Here is an 18,284-nt window from a genome sequence, read left to right as displayed (position 1 = left end):
CCATATTCTCTACTGCCATAAACATTCTTTGATGCTTTTTTACCTCCCTATGGCAATCCATTGCGCTGTCATGCCCAATGCCTTGTTATCGTATATATGCGCCCAAAACTAAGCACCGGGCAGAAAGGCTGCTTTGCCGTGTGGTGTATTATTTTACATGATCATGCACAGAATCCATAAGAGACATTGATATTGTTAGTATATACAGTAGCTGCTCAGAACTGCTGCTCACCAACGAGCCGGCCAGGTTGCCTTTTCTTAGTGTTTATTGCTACTTAGATGTATATCTCACTGCAGGACTTTGCAGGTAAAGCAGGCTACTGTAGCTCCAGAGATGGAATTGTTCTTACAACAAAGACGTTGAAACATGAAATGCTGATTTAGGGTTCCAAGGCCCCCCCCAAATGTACCGACTTTAGTTCTCAAAATATCCTGGATATTGATGCATTCAAATGTTTAATGTGGTCAGATTTAAGGGTATATGATCTGGTTTGGAACAGAGAACATTGCTAAAGTCTTGGTTTGCCAGTTTCTAGCTTTGGTACGGATTCTTTTCATGTTCCCAGAAACTGCCTGAGCCACTCGGTGTAATGCAAATGTCAACAGGAAGTTTCTTAAAATGAGTCGTTTCCCTCTGAAGGATAAGAATTCTAAAAAGAAAAAAAAAGTCATATCTGTGCTGCTGTGGTAGTTTTTCATGAGCTGCTTACTTGTATTGATTAAAATGGTGCCAAGCTTACGAGGTTCAATCTCTCAGACTAGACGAGAGGTTGTACCGACACAGCGTTTACAAAAAGCAGAAGCTATTTTTCTCGGTCATCAGGAAACTAAAGGAAAACTAAATTTACATATGGATAATTTATATCAAAGTCCTCATTAATTATTTCACAATCTATTGTACTTTTTAAATGTTCTGAACGGAACCATTTTATATTGTGTATATATGAATATATTTTGTTTTATTTTGTACTGTTCATTGTACTTTGCTTTAATTTAGAAACTATAAATAAAGAACAATACTGTGGCAACGTCAAACCGCTGTTTTTAGTGTTTCAGCACAAAACCATTATCATTGTGCTGCGACTTACAACTGTATGACTGAACTACATGATACCAAACAAAAAAAAAAATGCAAATACTCTATGGTATATACTCCATTTGATATAAAGGCTTTATTATTTTGGAAAAACACAAAAAAAAAAATCTGACAAACAATAAAGCAAGTGTAAAACATACTGTGCACTATTTGTTTTTTATCTTGTTTTGAGCTTCTTTGTTGGTCTCTGGTCAGTGTCGGCATCCGAGCTCTTCTCCTTCACATCAACGTCCTTTAGAAGTGGGAACTGGTGCTGTTTGGCTGTGGTCAACGCCCACAAGCACAACTCCAGCCTGTGGGGCGTCCAGTCCTGCTGGGGATCCACTGAGAACGAGAGGGGAGGCCAGAAACCACAATCAAAGTAGAGTTCGTGTGGCTTTTTTCTTTTTTTAGACTGATATTAAAAATGTACTTTTATGTTCACCAGAGTGTCCTAAAAATAATTATAAATATAAAATACATTTAAATGTTTTTTTTTCTTTTGAAAAGGGTAAAAAAAAAAAGCAATTCCTTTTGATGAAATGTAGAACAGCAATAAAAGATGAAATATTCCACTTTTTATAGGCACTGAAAGTTTGAATAGAACTGTTTAAATGAGAGAATAAAAGTTACAGCGCAAACTACAAATGAACAGTCCCGAATTGAATTCTAATAAAAGGCAGTGGCAAATGGAAAGGTCGTATGCCTCGATTTAAAAAGAACAATTGTTTTCTTGAAGTTCAGATATGTGGTGCATAAAAACTGAGCACTGCCTCTCCATGTTTTGACCCTGGGGACGGTAAGCAAATACTGCATAAAACTAATTTTTATTCATTAGTAGCTTCATATTTTGAGTGCTGTATTGACAATATGGATGCACCCACATCTCCCCATCATTAGCTCACCTTTGTTTAGTTTTTCAGTGCACTCGACCATTTTGCCCAAGTAGAGAGTGTAGTGCTTGGCTGTGTATTGGATGGGCTTTAGTCCTGGTACACTCTCCATGGCTTCATCGGACATGAAGGCAGCCTGTTCTGGAGCTCCTGCTGCCAACATAGCTGGATCAAAATGGACAGTCAGCCCCCAAGCCATGCTGAGTGCATCCATGAGGTGAATACAAACTATTTATACATAGCAGGGAGCCCCGGCCACTCAATCCACCAGTGTAAGGACGACTCTGTGCACTAACTGAGAAGGCTTTCACTTTGTGCTTTAAAAAGTATCACACAGATGTTTTATCAATATAAATAATTTTATCAATTTGCTGAAAGCAGAATCGATACAGTGTCTTCAGAAACAGAGGGGAGACGCTGTGCTAACCTGAAGCGGTGGCCGGGCCGACGCCTTTCAGGGAGCTGAGCTCTGCGATCGCTGCCTGCACATCAGGCAGGAGGCTGAAGGCCTTTCTGGAACACGTCTCCACGGTGTCTTCACTGTTGGAAGCCACCAGCTGCTGCAGCCTCGGCCTGAACTTCCCTCTCTGCAGGAAAGCACACGGGGCCACTCAAGGACACAGCTGATGCACCGTAAGCGCTAGTGCCTCTTCATAGCTAGCCATCAAAGCGATATGTTTGAGGGAATATTTACTGACAAAAGCTGTTGTTGTGGGTGGGTTAAAGCTCCTTGGTGTTATGATGATTTAATGTCTAGACAACACTTACAGTGAGCTTCCACTCCATCAGTTTCACCAGCTCTGGTTGAGTGACATGACTGTCAGGTCGACTTGAAATGAGTGTAGGCAGCTCCTCCTGGTACCTGACCACAGATGAACGCAGGTTAGGCTCAGTTACCGTCAATCTTATTCTCAAGGCGAAGGTTGATTCAACTTAATGAATTCAATACATTTCATATAGTGATAACCATATACCGTATTACTTTGTCTACATTCATAAAAAAAAGACACTAAACCTTTTGTGACAAATACAATCCTAACTCAAGGTCCACTTACTAGCTTTTTCCAGGTCTTTATCATGTGGCCTTCATCAACAAATGAGAGTTTTCTCAGTTGTCATGGAAATAACTTACACGAAGGAGAAGTACCGTCATGAAATCATAAAGCTAAAATGTCAACAAATCCATTTCCACTAAAGCTGAGCAAACCCTCTCTGATGATGAAGTCCCTGTGATACAGTTGAAAGCCCCAGAAAAAGCTTTTGAGTGGACCTTGAGTTGGGATTGTTTTGTCAAACTTCCATTTCCTGGTCAAGAATGAACTTTGACGCTTAAATCAAGACATGTATTTTGAATGACTCAGAGATAAATCAATTGCATAAAATACTGGAAGCAAGATTTACTACAGTGTGAAATGTTACATCCTTAATTCAGTGAACTTGAATGTGGTTTTTGTAACTGTTGCTGTTAGGAAAAAATGATTTACCACTTGTCGAGGTTCAGCAGCTTTCCAGGTTTCTTGCTTTTGGACTTTGCCTCCACTACATCCCAATATTTCCCATACACACTCCTCCATGTGGCTGGGTCCTCACAGGCAAACAGAGCACTCATGTCAACAGAGAGCTCACACCATCACCTGCAAACACAGACAACCGTAATATGAAAGTCAGTTTGTTAAACCTCTGTTCTACAAGAATGGACTTCAGCATTATACCATTTAACATGCAATAGTATTTCACCTTCCAGCTGAAACAAAACAAAAACAGAGACCGATGTTCTCTATAAACTACTGAACGAATTGTAGTCGCGTAACGTGGCGATGCCTCTGTTATGAGGTACGGAATTCCCGCGAGAAGATACGCGCGCAAAATACTACTTCCATTAGAGAAGAAGAAGAAAATACTACTTCCGGTGCCGCAAGCATTGAGCAACAATCTCAGAAGGTTTGTCCCCTGAAATACTTTGTATTGACTTTGCGTAGACACTGTCACCCATCAGTATACATATATATTTATGTGTTTTACATTTCTCTAGCCGCCCGACGTACTTGTACAACTTATGTCGCGCGCGTTTCGTCTTTGCAAAAGTACTCGGTAGCTAGGTTAGCCAGCTAGCATTAGCATCACATTCCAGTCATGTTTGTGGTGCAAGTACACTGCAGAGCGAGTTTAGCTGTTTGAAGCCTGAACGTGAAGGAGCTAACGGATGTACGTCACGTTATCTCAAATTTAACCCTATTTTAGAGGAAAGTGAACGACCACCAACGCACGAAATCAAGGGTGTAACATTAGGTTACTGGTCAAGCTGAACATTTTTTATTTTTAATGCACATGTCACTGGAGTGAAAAGGCTTTCCCACTTTTGGGATCGCTTGTTTTGTTCCCCACTGCATCGTGAGCGTAAATCAGCTATTAATCAATCACCAGCACGAGGTAGAATTTGATGAACACAAACCAAACTTCAGCGAAGGCGAGTTCCAACACGATAGGATAGACAGACCACACAGAGGTAAACAAACTGATAATCTGACATTATTTAAATCTTGAAATCATAACATGGATGGAAATATAACGCTAAAGCAGGAAGGTGACAGACAGCCATTATATATAATTTCGGTAACCCCATGATAACGAGATAATATATTCTCACTACTAGTAACTTGGCTCTCATGGGAGCACATGAAGAGGACTCTGTGCTGCTGCAGACGTCGATAAGGCCGGCAGTTCTTCCACAAGTAAGTACTGAAGCCGTTTCATTGTCTAAAATGTTAAACATACATGTTGTACATACTGCCACCTCTCCTGCCCCCTTTATCAAGTACTGTACAGATCTAACGTCGTGTAGTGCCACCTTCTGGTGGATTTTTGAACTGCCTTTAAAAAACATTTTACATTCTGCTCCAATTTCTTTTAAAGTAGTGCTGGAAAAGCAGCAAAATCAAGTGCTGTTCACCTGATGCATCAGTGAAATCACTGTTGTCTGCTCCAGGAACATGGAGAAGATGTCGCGTGTTGCCACAGCCCACAGCAGCAGTGCCATCAGTGGCCGAACGATGTTCTGCCACTTGGACGCACCGGCCAACGCCATCAGCGTGTGCCGGGATGCCACGCAGGTGGTGGTAGCCGGCCGCAACATCTTCAAGATCTACGCGCTGGAGGAGGAGCAGTTTGTGGAGAAGCTGAATCTACGCGTCGGCCGCAAACCCTCGCTCAACTTTAGCTGTGCGGACGTCATGTGGCACCAGATGGAAGAGAACCTGCTGGCCACGGCTGCCACCAATGGGGCGGTGGTCACCTGGAACCTGGGGAAACCCTCTCGTAACAAGCAGGACCAGCTGTTCACAGAGCACAAACGCACCGTCAACAAGGTGTGCTTCCACCCCACAGAGGTTTACATGCTGCTAAGCGGCTCGCAGGATGGCTTCATGAAGTGCTTCGACCTGCGCAAGAAGGAGTCGGTCAGCACTTTCTCAGGTAGCATATTGTGTGATAAGCAAGCATCAGATTATTACCATTAACTGAAATACAGCTGCTGAGTGTTTTGAATGGCATGAACTTCCTCTTAACAAGTCTTTACAGTGTTGTTTACTGGAAATCTTTTGAAATAATTTGCACACTTTAACTTTTCCCGCTCTCCCTTTGCCTCCAGGTCAGTCAGAGAGTGTACGGGATGTCCAGTTCAGCATTAAGGATTATTTCACGTTTGCTGCAACCTTTGAGAATGGCAACGTCCAGGTGTGGGACATCAGGCGGCCAGACCGCTATGAGCGAATGTTCACCGCCCATACCGGCCCTGTGTTCTGCTGCGACTGGCACCCTGATGACAGGTAAAATAAAATGACTTTGTGACACAAACCAAATGAGAAATCAGAGGTTTTCCTTTCTAATGGTATCTGGGGTCAGGAGGGTGGTTTTTTTTCTATTATTGTTGATAGCGTTCTCCCTTTTGTTTCTGTTTTAGGGGATGGCTGGCGACAGGGGGCAGGGACAAGATGGTGAAAGTGTGGGACATGACCACAAACCGGGCCAAGGAGATCTATTGTGTCCAGACGATCGCCTCAGTGGCGCGGGTTAAGTGGCGGCCTGAGAAGAAGTTTCATTTAGCCACCTGTTCCATGATGGTGGATCACAACATCTACGTGTGGGACGTCCGCAGACCTTTCATTCCCTTCGCCACATTCGAGGAGCACAAGGATGTGACCACTGGTATTGTGTGGCGCCACCAGCACGACCCTCACTTCCTGCTCTCTGGCTCTAAGGACAGCACACTCTACCAGCACATGTTCAAGGACGCCACTCGTCCCGTGGACAAGGCCAACCCCGAGGGTCTGTGCTTCGGACTGTTCGGTGACTTGGCCTTCGCAGCCAAGGAGAGTCTGATCAGCAGTGACGCCAACAGAAAGCCTTACCCCGGAGGCGACCGGCGCTACCCCATCTTTTTCTTCAAGAAGCCCGACCCGACAGAACAGTTTGCCCATGTGTCCAGCGCCCTTAGTGTCTTTGAGACGGACTTGGACAGTAACCGCATGGACTGGTTTGTCAAGACGGCACAACTCTACCTCCTCTGTGGGAAGCCCTTTGCTGAGCTGTGTGATCACAATGCCAAGGTGGCCCGGGAGCTCAAGAGACCTCAGGTCAGACCGAATACAGGAACAAATCTATTCTTAGTGCTGTTGTTGCTGTCTTTTTTTCTTCTTTTTTAAAATAATCCTGTAGGTTTTGTTGTTTCCAATTTCAATGTGACATGACGGATGAAGATTTATACAAATTGATAGACATATTGCTGCAAAATAATGACTAATTTCAAACTTGTTAATTGCTATATATATATATATTATTTTCTTCTCATTATCTATTAATTACTGATTTATTATTCGTTCTTAAAATCTTAAAATGTATTTTTAACACTTTACTTTCAATAGTAATGTGTTCTACAGTAATTGTGTTCGGCATGTGTCATCAATAACTTGTCTTCTTTTTTTTAATTCCAAGGTTTCCACAACATGGACCATGTTGAGAATTATGTTCTCTGACCCAGCAAACCCCACAACGCCCGGTCTGAACCACAGCCTCAGTAAACTGGGCACCTTGCCTTTAATGAACAGGTAAATGACCGTCTCAGTGTGCCGCTACAACAGCAGCAGTAGTGTCAGTCGCCGTCTAACGCTGATGCACATTGTGCTTTCAGTTTCAGCATGAAGGAAATGGGTCCAGGGATGGGCGGGGAGAGCAGGCAGGACAACGCCCACCTGGAGCCGGGGATCTTGCACATCAGCAATAATAATGAAGGTGAGCGTGGCCATTAAAACTTAGAGAGGCTCATCTGTTTGTCCTTATGTTCTCTCTGTAATATTCAAGACTCGTTTTTGATTTCCCTTCAGAAAACGAGGAGACGGAGGGCAGCGAGGGCCAGGCCGAGTATATGTTCGGGGATGCTGAGCTGGATGACGATGACCTCTACTCTATGGAGCACGAAAACCAAACAGGTCGGTCCCAGTACCGTCTGTGAGGAAACCAAAGAGCTGCCTACGTCAGTGACCGCTATTTATAACTTCCTCCATCACTCTTTTGTCTCGTATTATCTCTGCTCCCTTTTTGTCACGACAGAAGAGCCGGAGTGCACGCTGCCCCAGGAGGCCTTCCAACTGCGCCACGAGATCATGGACAACCCGTCCGTTCCGGAGCACCTTCAACAGGACAAGGCCGACTCCCCGCACGTCAGCGGCAACGAGGCAGAAGTCACCTGTCTGACACCCATCGAGTCCTTCTCCCTCATCTCCATTTCCCAGCCGCTGTTTAGTCCACATTTACCCGCCAGCTTCTTCTGTCCCATCGTGCGGGAGATGCTGAGCTACTACGCCGAGCAGGGCGACGTGCAGATGGCCGTGTCTGTGCTCATCGTCTTGGGGGACCGGATCCGCAAAGAGATCGATGACCTCACGCAGGTCAGATAGAGAGAGGTGTTGTAAAAAACTGCATTGGAATAATTCATGGCCAAGGTTTTCTGTGTTGGCGGGAGCATTAATATAATGTTTCTGGTTCTTATGTACTCCTAAGAATGACTTCCTGACTTCAAGCTGATCTTAAATATCTGATAAATAAGTCAGAAAAGTTACCGGAATAAATATTTTAGGTTAAATGTATTTCCACTATCGTTAATGTTATATGGGAAAAAATGACCAAGTTGTTCACTAATGAAATACCTCAGTCTTCAAATTAAGTTACGCCGTTGCAGTTCAGAAGACCTAAACCCTGATCTAGTTGTGCTTTTGCTACAGGAGCACTGGTACATGTCCTACATCGACCTGCTGCAGCGGTTTGAGCTGTGGAACGTGTCTAATGAGGTCATCAAGTTGAGTACGTGCAGCGCCATCACCTGCCTGAACCAGGCGTCGACAACACTTCACATCAACTGCAGCAACTGCAAGCGGCCAATGAGCAACAAGGGCTGGATTTGTGACAGGTATGAACCGTTTTATAGGAAGGTTTGTTGGTTGCTGGACTGTAGACTTTGAGTTTTTGTAATTTTTCAAAAAATCTTACGTGACCCGAGCCCTGCGTCTCTCCTCTAGGTGCCACCAGTGTGCCAGTGTGTGTGCAGTGTGCCACCATGTGGTTAAGGGACTGTTTGTGTGGTGTCAGGGCTGCAGCCACGGTGGACATCTGGAGCACATCATGAACTGGCTCAAGAGCAGCGCCCACTGCCCCGCTGGCTGCGGCCACCTGTGTGAGTACACCTGAGCCCATCACGAGCACTGTTCACACAGCTGGTGCTCTGGGATTGGGAATCGGTCCCTACACCGGCCTCTAGATCACTCACAAAGCACATTCCTCCACATGGGCCCGGAGTCTCTTATCACTATGGGTAGAAGGCGGTGTGTGTGTGTGATTTGAAGTGAGATTATCAAAAGGTCTGATATACTGTGTCTAAAGGAGGAAGAGGATGATATGCTCTCCTGGACAGCCATTCAAGAGCAAACGCGTTCATGTTTAAATTGGTGATTATGAGCCAATGGTGAATTTGCACATAAGCGAATGTTACAACAGATATTCACAGAATATAACTATTTTTGTTAATTCACAAGTTTTACATTGTTTTTAAACCCCCTCAGTAAAATCCTGAAGGCTGTACAGGAGGAATTGTCTGTTCATCTTAAGTGGATTGTTAATGTTTGTACATAATGGTATATCTTATTTTGAAGGACTGTAGATAATGTTGAATTAATTTATATGAGAAACAGCTCTATTCAGATAATACATTAAAGCAATACACTTGAATTAGTCCTGGACCTGTGACGTCTGTTTTGTCAACTACATTTAACAGAACATAACTTAACATCCCGTCAGTGTACAGTCGATGTAGCCTGAGTATGTGAAGCCTGATGCAAGTTCAAATGACCTGGATTCATTCATCCGCACAGTTTCACACCTGGTCTTCTACTCCTGTGTGCTGAGCAGTTCCAGTGGAGCAGTCGGGATAAAATGTTTTGCTCGAGGATACTTAAGTGAGAGGAAAGAACGACTACTTATTCATTTTCCCCCGACCACACTTTACTCTCTTGGGCCCAGAAATCCCAACTGGCAACCCGCCAACATCTTTAGCCTCAAGTCTACACGGACTCCTGTCTGTTGTCCTCACTGGTACAGTAATCATCCTCTATTAGTTTCCCACGAATACATCTGCGGTTGTCCTGATGATCATGGGGGAGCAGTGATGTCTGAGTCGGGCGGAGTCTTGAGTTCATTTAAAAACCTGGAGGCTGGTGTATCTGCATCAGCTGCTGAAGCTGAACTCGGCCAACATCCGTACGTACCAACGATGTTAACTGAGCAGCAACAAAATCTAGTTTTCTCAGCACTCTCACATATTTGTCCAAATGCATGTGACTACATTTCACTGTTACTTTCACTCTGAAAACTTTATACAACTGATGGAATCTCTCCCAAAAAAACTCATTTATATATTTTTTCTAAATATTGTTTGGATCATTTTGTCGTTTCACCTAACTCTGTTAACATGGGCCTCCAATACATTTGCAAATATTCTCTTCAAGCCGTCATGAAATTTGTGTTTTGGTCACGTTTGCAAATGAAGCAAAAAAATAGCAACAGTTGTCTTTCTTACCAGGATGTGCTGCTCCAACATCTGATTATGTTGAAAAAAGTGTCCACACTCAACTTCCAGGCAACACGGTTTTAGTACAACAGACTATCTGGCATTTTAAAGATATGGGAGAATTTCAGAGTAAGACGGATCACATTTCCGAAGTAAATCTGAATGAAATACGAACCACTTCATTGCACCACTGACTCATCTGTTGTAACATAATGTATTGCTGTAAATGATGAACTGACGAGGTTCACACGCTTCCCTTAAATGCATTCAGCAGGACATTATTTTCAAACAGCATACGAATAAGATTTCACTCAAATAAAGTTCATATAACTGCAGAAAGTCTTAACTTTGACTCCCTCTTCAACCTCTTCGGCTTGTGGCCCGAACACAATGTAAACCACATTTCATGTTGGAAGAGAGTTCAGTTTTTCTCGAAACATTTCACAGCATTACAGCCTCTGATCCGGGATCAGTCCCTTCTCCTCTCAACCCAACCACTGGAGTCCAGCATACAACCAGCACAAGCGCGTGAGGGTCAGGTCCCCTTCCTGCCCGTTTGTCATTTCACTGCAGCAGCTGCCGCCGCCCTCGGCCTTGTCCACATCTGGCGAGCTCTGGTCCGTCGGCCAATCCGTGAGGAGCAGCAGGTCAGTCCCTCTCTGGTCCGGCAGGGCCGGCCTCGTCTTTGGCCTTCTCTCGTGTCAGTGAGATTGTTCAGGGTGGTTAGATCACCCTCCGTCAAATATTGGCAAGAAGCCTCCTCGAACACAAGACAGAAAAGTTATTTTCTCTTGATTTTTCAGCGCTGGAACTCTTTCAGCACTTGTTTTCGAAATTCATAAAAAGTGCTCACCTGTAAACGTTAAGGCTGTTCCCAGCTATCGGACACTTGTTCGGGGGCACTCAGTCGCCTCAGACTGTGAAGCACAGTTTCTAGGATCCCCGCTGTGATGGTGAAACAAGCAGTCAACAGGATTAGCATTAAAGCACCACTGACGACACAAAATCACTGAGCATTACACCGCCTTACCCAGTTCTTCTTCATGGGAACCCAGCTTCTTTAGTAACTCCGCAACACTGGAGCGCGTAAAGCCCTCTCCAGCTGCAAAGAAAAATAAAATTATTTATTTATTAATCACAAAAAGGAGTTATCCAGCACAGGCCGCCTCGGCTCACCTTTAACACCATTTGTTTCATCTTCCACGGCAGTACATGAGCTGCTTTTCCCATCCGTAGTGAAACAGGAGAGCAGTTCAGCGCTGCAGGCCCTGGACTTCGCCAGTGTGGCGGTCAAGTCCTGAGCTAAGCGGTGGTTCTCCACCAGCTCGACGTGGACCCTCCTCCACGCCATCTTGTCCTCCATCAGACATCCCTCCATCACGGTACGCAGCTCCTTCTCCTGAGACACTTGGCTCTGAAGGCTCTCCGCCTCCTCGCAGTGCTAGACGAGGAGGAAGTTTGTTTAACGGGGGGAAGATTTTTCAGAAATGTGACTCATTTGTACGGTGGTTACGGCGAGCGTTTTTGCATCGCTGTTACTTTGTGTAGCTGAATGGCCATCTCCTGCATCTCGGCTTCGAGCTGGTCTGCGTAAGCCTGTTCCAGGGCGTCGCTGGGTGGTCGTGCGTTGCTGTGCCATCTCGCTATAGCCGAGGTCATCTTTCGCTTGGGCCCAAACAATCTGGAGTGCGAGAATGGATTTCAGCATTTCACGAGTTCAAACAAAAGGCTCGTAATGCGCTGGGGTTAGGGAGTCTCTCACGTGATCCCTATTTCTTTGAGATCATTTTCAGTCAAGGTGAGAAATATCCGCAGGTCAATGTCTTGCTCTTCAAGAACGGGGAGATACTTGGAAAAGCCAAGTTGTTCCAAGAACTCTGCCAGATCCTACAGAAATAAGAAGATGTTAGACCCAAGTCAGGCCAGAATAGATTGGCCATGAACACACACCATTCGGGGTCGAATTATGAATACATCAGAAAGTAAGCAACGGCAGACATGCCTTTGGACCAGCGTAAGAGGGTGGGAGACCACCATGTGAGAGCAACCCACAGTTCCCTGTACCGCTCGAGTGAGACGCATCGTGGCTTCCGTGGCGACTCTTGCCTTTTGAGTGGTGGCCCTTGTTTACTCTGCGAGAGCTGCTCCTTTTGCACTGGTCCGAGTCCTGGTGGAGAGAGGAACATCGTGTCACAGATAGAGATCTAAACACACTCTGGTGTCAAGACTCCGAAAGTGAAATTGCCGAGCTCTTGCGTTCACCTCGTTACTCTCCACCGAGCCTTCCCAGTTGAGGGCAGTCGCAGGAGGCACGCCTTCGCTACTGCTGCTGCTGCTCCTCATGGTGGGCATGTCGTTTTCGAAGAACGGACTGTCATCTGTGGGGGGGGGCATCGTGAAAATATTGGATTGCTTTGGCAGACACCCAGTGGACGTTACTTACATCACATTGCGGTGTGTCTCCCGGGGACACAAAGACACACTGCCGATGTCACAGAGCACTCGTGATTGTGTGCCTCTCACCTCTACTGCTGTTGCTCTGGCCGTCCAGCTCGTTTATGGGCGAGGTCACATCGCGGTAGCGGATACCCTCACTCTGTTCTCCGATATCACTCACCGGCATTGAGCTAGGCGGCGCTGCAGGAGGCTCTGTGAGGAGAAAAGTAGTATTAACTCTATGCACTAGATACTCTTAACATGTGACTGGTAAGGATACAGGTTGTTGGGCAGACAGGATATCTCATGTGACAGTACCACACAGCTTGCTGGTGCCTCCTACTCGGAACTTGGCAATGGCCTGGGGCCCGTCGTGGATGCTAACGCCTTTAGCTCGGTTGCGACTTGGCCTTGTCCGCGGCGGTGCGCTGTCAGAGTCCTCGGAGGAGCTCAGGTCTTCAAAATGTCCTGACGGGTTGGAACACACACAGAAAAACAATCAATAAGAATATAAAAGACATAAGTTAACAACATATTTAGTAAAAAAATAAGCAATGAGGACCTGGTTTGGTCCTTGGAGAATGTAAATCAATGAGGCTGATGATCTTGGTGTAGCCGTATAGCATGGCTAGGGTACGGGCAGTCTCTCCTTTGATGTTACGGTCATCCACTTTAACTTTCTGTAAATGATCAAAACAAAGCCGGTGTCATGATCATAAGGCATTATCTTTGTTGTATGTCATCATTACCCATCCTCAGTGGTGTGCCAATGTGACCCACTCACATGATCAAGCAGGTACTGAACAATGATTTCATGTCCAGAAGCAGCCGCCTCCATCAGGGTGGTGAAACCAGACCCCGGCTCCCTGTGGATGAAAGTAAAAGAAATGACGAACTGTGGCTGAAACTCTGCAGTGCTTCTGGGATGAATGAAGACACTCACTTGACGTTGGCGTCGGCGTTGTTATCCAGCAGGAACCGGACCATCTGCTGGTGGCCTGTGCTCGTGCAGTGGAACAGAGCGGTCCAGCCTCGAGAGTCCTTCAGCTCCAGCTCTGCGCCGTGCTTTTGGGGTGATAAAAAAACAAGAAGCCTCATTGAACATTCTGGGTTTTGAGAATAAGCTGCCAAACATTTGTGTTGTTGTTGGCTTACTGTTTGCCTTCTGGGTTTAATTTTGAAAAACACTTTTGAATGCAACGCTTATCAGCACCAAACCCTCAAATCACTCTGCGTGGTTTCATTTTGTCACTGAAGTGTGAATATGCTGCGTGGTGATTTTGCATTCATGAATAAAAACTTATCTCAACATGTGCCGTTTTCTGAACACGCCAACATTGCGTGGCATGAACTGTTACTGTTACCTGAAGCAGAAAGTATGCGATGCTTTCATTCCCACAGCTTGCTGCCAGCATCAAGGGGGTTAATCCTTTGGCAGTGGTCGCATTTACATTCACACCGGCCTCCAGCAGGAGATTTGCAATGTTGTCATGGCCGATGTAAGATGCATACATCAGTGGGGTCCATCCGCCGATGTTCTTGCCATTCAGGTCCACCTCACGTCTGAAAAGGACACGAGATCTTTGTTGTGAAGAGCAGCTTGGGGAGCAGTAGATGAGATCGGAGCCTGTATAAGGATTGAGTTCAGGTGTGAGCCCTTTGGCATTGGTGATAGTGATATTACTTAGGCACCCACTTTTTGATGCACTCTGCCACCACGTCGTACTGGCCGATGGAGCAGGCGGTGTGGAGGTCCAGGGGAACGTCCAGCTCCTCCAGTCGCACCAGGGAGTCACCGAGCCACAGGGAGAGGCTGGCACCCAGCTGCTCTGATTCACTGGCGTCGTCGCTTAGCTCAGACATTTTGTACCTCGTGTCCCTCCACACACCTGAAAACAGAGGTGGCCCTGAGAATGAGCACCAAGATTGAAGATAAGAGGTTTAATTTGTGATTAATATGCAAACAACCCATATGTTGAGATGAACATCATTTTTTTCAAATCACTATTTTATGCCCCACATTTCAACTTGATTTTCACCTTTATTTTAATAAAAGCAGGAACTTATTTAGTCCCTCCATACTGAACGTTAGTTCAATGTTTCATCATGTAACGGTAACACATTTCATCTTTCCCTTGTGTCTTACCAAGTGTCTCCTTTAGTTCTCCCTCTTTAAATGAGACATGTTCGTCCTCAGAGCTGCTCTCTACTTACAGCCTTTTACTAGCTGGAGCTTCCAGCTTTGCTCTTTAACGTTAGCTAGCTCAATGTTAGCCCCCGGTGTGAACTACTACACACCTCCCTAATAAACTACAGAGAAAACCAATTCACATGAGACTGAACGAACCAATGTGTTACGATATGTGCGAATATCTAGAGTTAAACACTTACAGTCAACAGGTACCGTTAGTTTTCTCAGCGGCTGACACTTTTTTGTTTTGTGTGTCACGCTCAATTGTGCTCGTGTTGACTCACCCCCCACCGTTTCCTGTTTAAACGCTGACGTTTTTGCTAAAAAGTTTCAACAAGGCATGCACTAATATATAGTGATCACTGACTTGTTTAATATTAAACTCTTTGAATTGATCTTTAGGAAAGATATTGTTTATTCGTGCCAAATAATCTGATTGTCCCGAGTGTTCGAGTCTTGGGTACTGGCTCCCAACCGGAGGTTAAACCCCTCAAGGGATCCCTAAAAATATCTGATGATTCAGCAGATCAGGGATACGCAATAAACTCAGTCCAAACTGAAGATTGGTTACAAGTAGACAGCTGTATTTGGGTTGTCACAAGCTAACTAATATGTAATGCTATGATTAAGTGACTGTTTACCAAACATTTTCTCAACTAATAAATTTATTTGGAGACGATGTTATGAATATAAATGTTCATATTCAGACTGCCACTTCAGAGGTTTGACATGTATAAAAGCAATAATTACAAAGAAACTTTTTATAAAACCAAAATCCTTTATTTAGATATTCGGTACATGCACTCAGCAGTTGTTTTTCTCCCATTATCTCCAATGCAGCCCACAGTCACAGTCCATATGTTATGTATGGTGTCTCCTGGGTGCAAATTAGAGAAAATTGAAGTGGAACTCCTCCTTTGATGAAGTAAAGACAAAAGCTGACGTCTGCTCCTGCGTCTGTGCTTTCAGGTCTGTATCCTGGGCAGCATCCAAGTTCTCCTCTGTGGATGGTGTCTGCTTTTTGACCTCAGCTCTCCGGTGGAAAAATGACTTCTTTGGAGAATCTGAAACAACTTTGACCTGAGCTGAAGCAATTTCTGTTGAGATTGGAGAAATCTTTCATTCAACAGCATTTCAACCTAACTTAAAAATTCTTTCACAGTTAATTATTTTTTACTGGTCAGATCACTCGACTGCTACGATCCACTCACCACTCTGAATGAGTTTGTACTGCTTGCTCTTCTCCTCGTCCATTTTTTTCCTGTAATCTCCGGTCATGGCTCTCATCACCTGCCTCTTCTTGGCCAGAGGCGCTTTCGAGCTCCGTAGAGTCTTCAGGCCACGAGAGGCTTCCTCTTCTGCACGGAAAGAATATGGTATTAACATGTGTGCTGTATGTAGATACGCTATACAAACACATTTATCACCCTTTGTAATACTACAAAGTGTTTGCACTAGGCTTCACATGTGTACCTCAGCACATGGTCTGAGTAATAATACTCCAAACATATTTTGTGTGAAGGTAAACGTCATACTCTGTTTTGGTGTACTCTTCTGGGACCCCATTCCCAATTCCAGCTGCTCCATGCACCAGTCCAGCTGTCTATTCAGCTGCTCCTCTGCACTCTGAAACACACACGGTCACATTCAGACATCAAATCAACTTGAACCTGCTATGATTACTTTTAAAGAAAATGATTTCCTACTGACCGGCTCTGCGTCTTCGCCGCCTTGACTCCCCTCAGCTGGACTTGCCGTCTGCTGTGCCGCCGCGCTGTCAGAGAGGTTTTTCTTTCCAGATTTCTTCTTCTTCTTTGCTTTTGATTGTGCTGACGGCTCAGGTGGCGAGTTAACCTCCTGCAGTGGGGAAGGCTTTTCCTCTTGGACACCGTGTTGGCTGCTTGGAGAGGAAATGTCTGGGCTCTCTGTCGTCTCCATGTTTTCCACAGGAGGAAATTGAAAGTTGAAGGCAAAAGCAGCGCCCTGTCCTGTAGAGGATATTTGGCTCACTCCTGGTTTGACTGATGGAGATGGTTTCTCTTGAAGTGCTGGAGCGTTGTCAGGGAGTCAATTCAATCTAAAAGTGTCGAGGGGCTTCTCAGCTCTGTCGTCGACAGGACCTGAGCTTGAGTTTGGTTCAATATCTGTTGAACATACACTCAAACATATCAATAACATACTTCTTAGGGCATTTTAATAACCTCAAATCGTATTTTGACTTTAATTGTAACAGACACACACAAATGTATGACATAATTCAACGTCATTGAAACATTTTAAACCCACAACTGATCGAGGTCATTTCAGTTAAATCAAATATATTTAAGACTAAAATACACATTTTTTTCATACAATAGACCACACGTGCATACAGCAAGGCTCGTAGGGAATGCATTTAGCTTGTGTTGAGTAATCTTTGATATACCTATAAACAGCAGCTTTTCCTCTGCCATGCTATCGCGTCCAGCGTTGCAGGTTTTCCGTTGAAAGGCATCGGTTAGACTGAAATATTTAGATCGACGCTTCAGGAATACAGACTTGCTTGGCGGTGCAGGCTCACGTTTTAAGCCAATATTTGTGAAATACTTACATTTTCTGTTCAGCGTTGTTGCGTTCAGGAAAACTTACCATCGGTGTCACCTGAGAATAAGTCCGTCTGGTGAAATATCCCCAACGATTGTCGTTCCGCTTGATGGTATTTTTGTGACCCAGTTATATGAGTGAGTGGATTGACAAAAACAATATTTTAATCACTATAAACTAACAGATACATACACACAGACTGACTTGATGTGTTCGTAGATGAAAAATAAAGGCATGGATAATGAGTGAATATAGGGATAAAGGAAACAACGGATTAACTTCCAAATAAATGTGAAAATATGGCTTAATTATTAGCTATTTAATTTGTACAGCCTGAAAAAACAAAATAAAAAACTAAATTAAGGTACAAGAGAATATAAGAAGAAGTTAAAGTATAAAACAAAAACAGGTTTAAGCAATAAAAAGCTGACAACAGTAAACTAGAGTAGTTTGCAATCATAAACAGGCTGTAACAATGTATGATGATAAAGATGACTTAGTTCATTAGTTCATGTCGCTCAGTACTAGCTCAGGTTTTCACACATGCTTTTATTTAATTTCTTCTTTTTGTTATGCTCTTTGTTTTATTTTCAGATTATAGCCAAATGTAGTTTTATAGACTCAAAACAGCTGGCTTGTGCTAGAAACAGAGGGTGTGCAAGTGCATCCTCAACAGATGTGTGTATTATCACCTGCCTGTCCACGCTTTTCCCAATCCACTATTGAAGCTTACTCATTTCTACACAGGATTCATATCCGTTGTTTTTCACATGGCATCATTGTTCCCTTTTAAGAAAGGAAGCTCGGTGAGCGCTACACTTTTATGAGATTGATCAATCCTAAAGGTGTAGAACAAAAAACCTATTTCAAATCTGTGCGGATTAAGAAGAAGCAGTTTCCGGTTGATGAATGAATGCAAAAACATGTCGATACCCCCCAAATAAGGCACTTCAGTATGCGTGCATCGTTCTACTTAAAATCAGAGGCAGTGTT

The 18,284-nt window shown here is 44.3% G+C and overlaps 4 protein-coding genes across 10 annotated transcripts; 1 reads left to right on the top strand and 3 right to left on the bottom strand.

Moving 5' to 3' along the window:
• Positions 1 to 1,253: 1,253 nt before the first annotated feature.
• Positions 1,254 to 3,785, bottom strand: LOC306795487 (uncharacterized protein; the record flags this gene model as incomplete). The annotated part of the gene is made up of 6 exons (XM_079294020.1): positions 3,706 to 3,785; positions 3,453 to 3,602; positions 2,737 to 2,830; positions 2,396 to 2,555; positions 1,981 to 2,133; positions 1,254 to 1,420 (listed from the first exon to the last, which is right to left on the bottom strand). The coding sequence occupies exons 2-6, from the start codon at positions 3,575 to 3,577 to the stop codon at positions 1,254 to 1,256; spliced, it is 699 nt and encodes a 232-aa protein (XP_079150146.1). The 5' UTR covers positions 3,578 to 3,602; positions 3,706 to 3,785.
• Positions 3,786 to 3,881: 96 nt separating this feature from the next.
• On the top strand, positions 3,882 to 9,247 carry wdr24 (WD repeat domain 24). Of its 4 annotated transcripts, none has more exons than XM_079293586.1 (11): positions 3,882 to 3,909; positions 4,622 to 4,700; positions 4,882 to 5,439; positions 5,615 to 5,792; positions 5,927 to 6,599; positions 6,958 to 7,070; positions 7,154 to 7,254; positions 7,347 to 7,451; positions 7,576 to 7,910; positions 8,244 to 8,428; positions 8,538 to 9,247. In XM_079293586.1, the coding sequence occupies exons 3-11, from the start codon at positions 4,959 to 4,961 to the stop codon at positions 8,704 to 8,706; spliced, it is 2,340 nt and encodes a 779-aa protein (XP_079149712.1). In that variant the 5' UTR covers positions 3,882 to 3,909; positions 4,622 to 4,700; positions 4,882 to 4,958; the 3' UTR covers positions 8,707 to 9,247. The 4 variants fall into 4 exon arrangements, with proteins under 4 accessions (XP_079149712.1, XP_079149709.1, XP_079149711.1 ...); XM_079293583.1 differs by having other exon boundaries at positions 7,573 to 7,910; XM_079293585.1 differs by lacking the exon at positions 3,882 to 3,909 and having other exon boundaries at positions 4,425 to 4,700; positions 4,885 to 5,439; positions 7,573 to 7,910.
• Positions 9,248 to 9,444: 197 nt separating this feature from the next.
• Positions 9,445 to 14,392, bottom strand: anks3 (ankyrin repeat and sterile alpha motif domain containing 3). Of its 2 annotated transcripts, none has more exons than XM_079293593.1 (15): positions 14,214 to 14,392; positions 13,882 to 14,080; positions 13,461 to 13,582; positions 13,302 to 13,383; positions 13,080 to 13,197; positions 12,836 to 12,985; positions 12,605 to 12,730; positions 12,344 to 12,459; positions 12,084 to 12,248; positions 11,844 to 11,968; positions 11,621 to 11,762; positions 11,258 to 11,522; positions 11,112 to 11,183; positions 10,935 to 11,026; positions 9,445 to 10,841 (listed from the first exon to the last, which is right to left on the bottom strand). In XM_079293593.1, the coding sequence occupies exons 1-14, from the start codon at positions 14,378 to 14,380 to the stop codon at positions 10,944 to 10,946; spliced, it is 1,932 nt and encodes a 643-aa protein (XP_079149719.1). In that variant the 5' UTR covers positions 14,381 to 14,392; the 3' UTR covers positions 9,445 to 10,841; positions 10,935 to 10,943. The 2 variants fall into 2 exon arrangements, with proteins under 2 accessions (XP_079149719.1, XP_079149718.1); XM_079293592.1 differs by having other exon boundaries at positions 9,445 to 10,838.
• Positions 14,393 to 15,472: 1,080 nt separating this feature from the next.
• cUnh8orf33 (chromosome Un C8orf33 homolog) lies at positions 15,473 to 17,379 on the bottom strand. 3 transcript variants are annotated; one of them, XM_079293625.1, is made up of 6 exons: positions 17,299 to 17,379; positions 17,134 to 17,210; positions 16,419 to 16,852; positions 16,244 to 16,334; positions 15,920 to 16,066; positions 15,473 to 15,805 (listed from the first exon to the last, which is right to left on the bottom strand). In XM_079293625.1, exons 3-6 carry the CDS (start codon positions 16,644 to 16,646, stop codon positions 15,597 to 15,599), a joined length of 675 nt encoding a protein of 224 aa, XP_079149751.1. In that variant the 5' UTR covers positions 16,647 to 16,852; positions 17,134 to 17,210; positions 17,299 to 17,379; the 3' UTR covers positions 15,473 to 15,596. The 3 variants fall into 3 exon arrangements, with proteins under 3 accessions (XP_079149751.1, XP_079149753.1, XP_079149752.1); XM_079293627.1 differs by having other exon boundaries at positions 15,473 to 15,772; XM_079293626.1 differs by lacking the exon at positions 17,299 to 17,379 and having other exon boundaries at positions 17,134 to 17,277.
• Positions 17,380 to 18,284: the final 905 nt, after the last annotated feature.

The sequence above is a fragment of the Melanostigma gelatinosum genome, assembly GCF_949748355.1.
Source record: "Melanostigma gelatinosum genome assembly, chromosome: 21".
Classification (NCBI taxonomy): Eukaryota; Metazoa; Chordata; class Actinopteri; order Perciformes; family Zoarcidae; genus Melanostigma; species Melanostigma gelatinosum.
Note: the sequence above shows the minus strand (reverse complement) of the source record. Positions and strands in the feature narration are given on the sequence as shown.